Raw genomic sequence first — 6,520 nt, 5'->3', positions numbered from 1 at the left:
ACTTTTAAAAAACAACAATGTCACAAGAAAGATTGAAAAAACTGAAGTATTTGTTATCATTTGTGACTGAACACAGGTCAAAACTTATCTCTGTGTAGTTTTTTTCTAATTATCTGATGACCTTATATGAAGACATGCTTAATATATTTTCTACACTAGTTTAAATGTGCAGCAACAAGACATAGTGGGTTAATTCATTGCTATCAAAATCTACAAGCATGAGTGACGGAAATATTCATAAAACAGCTCAGGAAGGCTTTAAACAGGTTTGATTGACTTTTTATGTTTGTTTAGTTAATATTTATGTTTTTTAATTTAAGTTTTAAGTCACATCGACATGTAGTGGGTGGAGAAAGACCTTGGGCATTATTATAGACAAAGCAGGAAGTTGACAGTAAAACAGTCATTAAGCTAGCTGAATAGCTTCCTAATATGAAATGTGTTTATCTAGCAAGATTTGAACCCACAAGGGTAAGGGAGTTTGATTAGAATGAAACAAACATAATCACAGGGATGCCCTAAAGGTAGTTTATTGTGTCCTTTTGAAAAAGGTGACATATAGGGGTTACTTTTGTCGATGTTGGCGTCATTGTCCGCATCGTTGTTGGCGTCGGTGTCTCCTTAAGCTTGTCTGGAGCATCAGTCGGTCATTATAAGTCAGATTGACTTCAAACTTGGTATGCATGCTTCTTATAATGAAGTGCAGTGCACAAGAACCTGTACTCTGCATTTCTTATTTTTAGAGTGATTGCCCTTTGTTAATTTTCATACTTTATTTTTGTCCAGGCCATTTCTCCTAAAGTATAAAAGCTATAAACATGAAAGTTCATAGGATGATAGATCTCATTAAGAAGAATTGCAGTGCGCAAGAACCTGTACTCTGCATTTCTTATTTTTTGAGTTATTGCCCTTTGTTAATTTTCATACTTTATTTTTGTCCAGGCCATTTCTCCTAAAGTATAAAAGCTATAAACATGAAAGTTCATAGGATGATAGATCTCATTAAGAAGAAGTGCAGTGCGCAAGAACCTGTACTCTGCATTTCTTATTTTTTGAGTTATTGCCCTTTGTTAATTTTCATACTTTATTTTTGTCCGGGCCATTTTTCCTAAAGTATAAAAGCTATGAACATGAAACTTCATAGGATGATAGATCTCATTAAGAAAGAGTGCAGTGTATAAGAACCAGTACTCTGCACTTCTTATTTTTGAGTTATTAACCTTTATTAATTTTCATACTTTATTTTTGTCCAGGCCATTTCTCATAACTTATAAAAGCTATAGACTTGAAACTCTACTAAGGTTTTTTGACATGACAGGACTGGAAATATTTTTTTGAGATAATGTTCCATTTGATGTAGGTATAGACCAATAGTTTTTGTGCAAAATTTAAGATCAATCGCTCTCTCCATTTTGTTTTGTTTTGAGAATAATTACAATGTATTTTAATCATGAGAAATGACATTAATTTGAAAGTGTTGCAACGCTTTTCACTCAAACTGGGCTATAAATAGTTCAAGAGTATATTTCTTAAACATCTTTTGTATATTTTTCTGTTTTAAATGTCCCGGCTGACCTAAGTAAATTCATATTTGATGTTTTTAGTGTTTTTTTTTCATCCTCAGTGGAGTTCCTTTAAACTTTCCATATATGAGAGCAAACCTTTCCTTGCAGCAAGCACTGCATCTCCTTAGATATTTAATTGATATTTGTATAATTTGTAAATTAATTCATACAGGGAGACCACTATGATAAAAGTAGGCCGTCTTACTTCGACGAGCTTGTTACACATGTTGTCAGTAATCTTCACAAGGGAGACCACAAAGGTATACCGATATTAAGTTTCAGCAATAAGTTATCTCCCTTCCTTTGGAGTTCATTTAATGGCTGGCATACAAGTACCTAACATTGTGTCATTTTGGATCAAGGTACAAGTTTAATTGTAAAAAGTATAAAGAGGAAGCTTTCAAGTTATCTTGTGGAATGTCTGTGGTTCTATTCGTTCTATTCTATTTGTTCCTGAAAAAATGCACTGAGGGGCCCCTGAGGCTCTATTGGTGTGATGTAAAACCCGACAAAAAGAAAAAACAAAGAACAAAACAGAAATAAATATGGTATAAAGCTCAATGATATTATACAGATTGTCATTTACTAAATGATGCTTCTAGATATAGAAAAGTTGTGTCTCACTAAGGACTCTTGAATCAAAGATTTCAGATGTAACACTTTCCAGCTTAGCTATTAGAGAGGAAAGCGTTTTGTAACAATATTGTATTGTTTATGTTCAGCACTGTTGTTGTGGTTTTTTTGTTTGTTTTGTTTTATTTTCCAAAAATAGTTGCATATCTTTATTTTTTATCATGTGACATGCACATTAGAATTAACTGTTGTACACAGTGAATTTTTATGTGATGCATGTTAGTGTTAACAATTATACACTGTCATTTATGTCTATTTTCTGTTTTCAGACACACAAAATGACATTCTGTTCTCTTACAAACCCTATTACAAGTAGAGAAACTGATAATAACAGCATGGATCCTGATCAGACTGCGCAGATGCGCAGGCTGGTCTGGATACATGCTGGTCGCAAACCCATTATGTTGGTTTTGTTATGGCGCGGCTCATATGATTAATACTGCCATAATTTAACTGCTTAGTCATTAGTGTTATTATCAACATCCCAATCATGTCCTAAAACTTTCATAGATTCAGTTTCTGCTTTGTCCTTTTCTAGAAATGATTTGTTAACTTCAAAACTGTTTGATATCCATTCACGTACATTCAATCAAACTTCGTTACACGTCTTGTTCTTTTTTTATTTTTTCTGCAATCTCACTATTATAGGAGTCTAGATGAAGTTCAATGGTCACACCCATTAGAAACGGACTTGATACTACAACGAAAGGCACCCGGCAAAATCGATATTTCTGTAAGTTAGAATTGTCTTATCTCGGGTTATTGATATCTTTTAACCACACAAAGCGTGTTACATCTCTTTGACTTTCCTATAAACCAATTTGTAGAAAGGCTTTCTCAATATCTGCAACCAATGCTATCTTATGTAGTCTAAATCGCATAAGCATACCACACAAGTCGTGTAACATTACGGGTCCTCTGTAGAGACACTCATTCAAACTTTTGTTGCTCTGTTTTGACTTAGATGAGGCATCGTATACTACTCTCAATTTTGTGGTGGTTTTCTGTGGAGTGATAACAGCATGATGAGGTAAGTAGTGGACAATTCCTACTCTTTTTGTTTCTACTCTTTCAATGATGCCCTTTGTAAATTGCTCTTGAATGACATTATCATATTTCTGCATAAGTTCTGGCTTATTTTTCATTCGATTTACGGTTGATCTTAATCTACCTACTGCCAACTCTCTATTTAAGGGTATATCGGGTTCTTCATTCTTCCAAGGCCATGTTACAAAATATCTTTTGTCTTTATATTGAATGGTTTCACGGAATTTCTTCATTGCTATCTCATCATCAGTGTCTACCTGTTTATCTGTCATACCGATTGCTTCAATATTCCATAGATCGTCCATTGCAATTTTTGTGGTTTGTAAACTTTTGTCCATACTAGCAAATGTACATTCATTGATTGTATTACTGGTATGTATTAGAATAAGCATGCTTATGTCATCTTCTCTTCTGTATTACAGGTTCTTCCACTGAAGATCCATCCGAGATTAGAAGCCAACAAATAAAGACCAGGTTTTAACTGAGAACAAAATCTATGTAACACATGCAGTCATTACCAATCAAAAACTCAATTGGAGACATAACTATCTGCAAGTTGCACACTATGCATTATGGCATGTACTCTTTCTGACTCTAGATATTTCACTTATAAATGGCACAATATTTACAGTTATAACCTTCTGCCAAATGTTGATTCATGAATATCTTGTTTTCCAAACACCTTTAAATTCATTTTTTGTGCTAATGTTTCCGACATATAACTCCTATGTGACCCTGAATCAAAAAGTATTCTTACTTGTGAATTTTCCATTGTTACTGGATTTTGAATTTCAGTGCTTGCAGTTTGCATAAATATCACTTTGTTCATTTCCCTGAGACCATTTTCTTTCACTTCTTGTGATTCGTCACTCATTTGTATATTATTTGCTAAATGTGTCACATTTTCAATTTGACTGAACCTTTTTGGACATTGACTTCTATGGTGAGCATTCATTTACCCGCAGTATACATGAAATCATTAAATAGGTGCCCAGGTTTCAGACATTTAAATAACTTCCTTTTACACGATCTTTTCTTTCGCGTATAGTTTTGTATTGATTACACTCATCACTCCAATGTGCTTTCTGACAGTAACGACACTGCATTTTGGTATCGTAAGGTTTCTTTACGGCATTGGCAACTGTAGTAACCAACGCCGTTGCCGATGATTTCATGTTTGTAACACCATTTCTGGTAGAAGAATATCTCTCCTGTGGCAGTTTATTTAATGATGTATTTCGTTCATGACCTTCTGTTTTGCTTTTTGTATCCTTCACCTTTTCTTTAACAGCACGTTCACGAGCAACCAAGTACTCTTGTAATTGTTTATTTAATCTAGTCACAGTCCACTTAACGTCTACTCCTTTCTGAATTTCAAGCTGAATAAGAACATCCTCCGGCAGTTTTGACCGTAATATGGACACAAAGATATCTTGATCCACATTTTGTTTCAAAACTTCTAAGCTTCGCAAATGTCTCTCCACTTTATCTGAAAGACACCTAAAGGACTCAACTTTATTTGAAGCAGGTTGCATGTTTATCAATTCATTGTAGTGTAAATCAATGATTTCTTGAGAATTACCAAATCTCTTTAATAGTATATCCACTGCTACTTTGAAGTTTTCGTTTGAGAGTGCTCGACCTGCTATAGCAAATTTAGCTTCGCCAAACAACTTTGTTTTTAAGTAGTTGAATCTTTCAGTATCCGTCAGAGATTTGTTATTATTAACAGCACATTGGAAAGAGTCCCAAAATTCGATTCATTTTGTTTTGTCTCCACCGAATGAGATCATGTCGATTTAAGGTAACTTAACCGTTGAAACATTTTGTAACGATTTCATTTCAAAATGTTCTTTTTGTTTCAATTGAGACTCAAGTAACTTCTGCGTATTAGCTTGCAGATCAAGTAATTGCTTTGTTGTAGGATGATCAACAGCTTCCTTTTTTATGGTGCTTTTCTTCATTCAAGGTACAATTATTTCTTTTTATCACATAATACGCGGCGCAGGAGTGTAATAAATAGAGGATATTTGTTTAGTTCAGTGTATGATCGGAATATATTTCACCGAGTGAGCACCAAAAGGTATATTTCACGAGTGGCGCAGCCACGAGTGAAATATGAACTTTGGGTGTTCACAAGGTGAAATATATTTCGATCTTACACTAAACTAAACACATTTTCTTTTTATTATATGCAAAGAAACGTTTTAAAAAGACATTAAACCTAATACTGAATGAAAAGCGCGCCAAATAATAATACAACGTGACGTCATTTACGACGTTACGTCATTAAGTTGGTACCCAGTACTGTGCACGCTGGTATTTCACTGAAACAACGTAAGGGGCTTAAATTCAAAACAGTGAAATTATCAAAGTGGTAATTTCACTGTTTCAAACAGTGAAATTACCAGTTTTATTTCACTGATATATTTCTATAAACCACCAAAAAGCATGTAATAAAGGCATTTAATAACACTTTGACCTGACGTCATTTGCGCTAAATATAAACATAATAAGCGTTAAAGCGCGCTATTGTTAGCCTTACACTTTAGGCGCGTCATTGAAAAAATACTCATTTTAACAGTTTACTGTTCCTATTTTATATTATGTGATAAATAGAATATCATATTCGTGTAGATTCAATACTAAATTTATTAAACTCGTTGACAAAACAATATTATGCTCTCCAGAGGCTCGCATAATATGATTTTATTCAACTCGTTTAATAAATTTAGTATTAAACTACACTCATTCAATATCCTCTATGTAATGTTTTGAATCCGAATGTAAATCTATAGCATCTGTACACAATGAACAATTTTCATCCAACATCATTCCAATAGGCTCACTTTAGCTTTCTTTAATGAAACAACACAGTTTTTCACTTTGAACTTCCACTTTTTGCAATAAAAGAAGTAAGCTTTTCCATGCACTTTGAGATTTTTAATTCCATTTCTTCCTCTTCGTCATTCTCAACAATACACGTAAGTAAATCCTTGGCTACACTAATTTCTCTTTCTAGAACATTACAAAACCTAGTTTTAACACCTTTGATATATGAGATATTTGTCATTTTTATAAAAACAAGAACAAGAAGAACAATGTAGCGAAGTTTTAATTTTAAGCTTTTAAAAGCTACACTGGAAACAGTTATATATAAGTAAGAACAACAAGAAATGATTGACTACTTTTAATATCCTTTTTTTCATGTAAATGATCAAAGAATCACAATTTAAATCCAATATTAAGTTTTAAGTTCTACAAGTCCGAAAGGT

At 33.4% G+C, this 6,520-nt stretch overlaps 2 protein-coding genes across 2 annotated transcripts; both read right to left on the bottom strand.

Moving 5' to 3' along the window:
- Positions 1 to 3,007: 3,007 nt before the first annotated feature.
- LOC132716225 (uncharacterized) lies at positions 3,008 to 4,200 on the bottom strand. The gene is made up of 2 exons (XM_060699451.1): positions 3,884 to 4,200; positions 3,008 to 3,584 (listed from the first exon to the last, which is right to left on the bottom strand). Exons 1-2 carry the CDS (start codon positions 4,198 to 4,200, stop codon positions 3,008 to 3,010), a joined length of 894 nt encoding a protein of 297 aa, XP_060555434.1.
- A 43-nt stretch (positions 4,201 to 4,243) lies between these two features.
- On the bottom strand, positions 4,244 to 6,318 carry LOC132716224 (uncharacterized). Its single transcript, XM_060699450.1, has 2 exons — positions 6,131 to 6,318; positions 4,244 to 4,940 (listed from the first exon to the last, which is right to left on the bottom strand). Exons 1-2 carry the CDS (start codon positions 6,316 to 6,318, stop codon positions 4,244 to 4,246), a joined length of 885 nt encoding a protein of 294 aa, XP_060555433.1.
- Between the last annotated feature and the right edge of the window lie 202 nt (positions 6,319 to 6,520).

Source organism: Ruditapes philippinarum, unplaced genomic scaffold (assembly GCF_026571515.1).
Source record: "Ruditapes philippinarum isolate M1 unplaced genomic scaffold, ASM2657151v2 ctg863_1_1_1_1, whole genome shotgun sequence".
In the NCBI taxonomy this organism is placed as follows: domain Eukaryota; kingdom Metazoa; phylum Mollusca; class Bivalvia; order Venerida; family Veneridae; genus Ruditapes; species Ruditapes philippinarum.
Note: the sequence above shows the minus strand (reverse complement) of the source record. Positions and strands in the feature narration are given on the sequence as shown.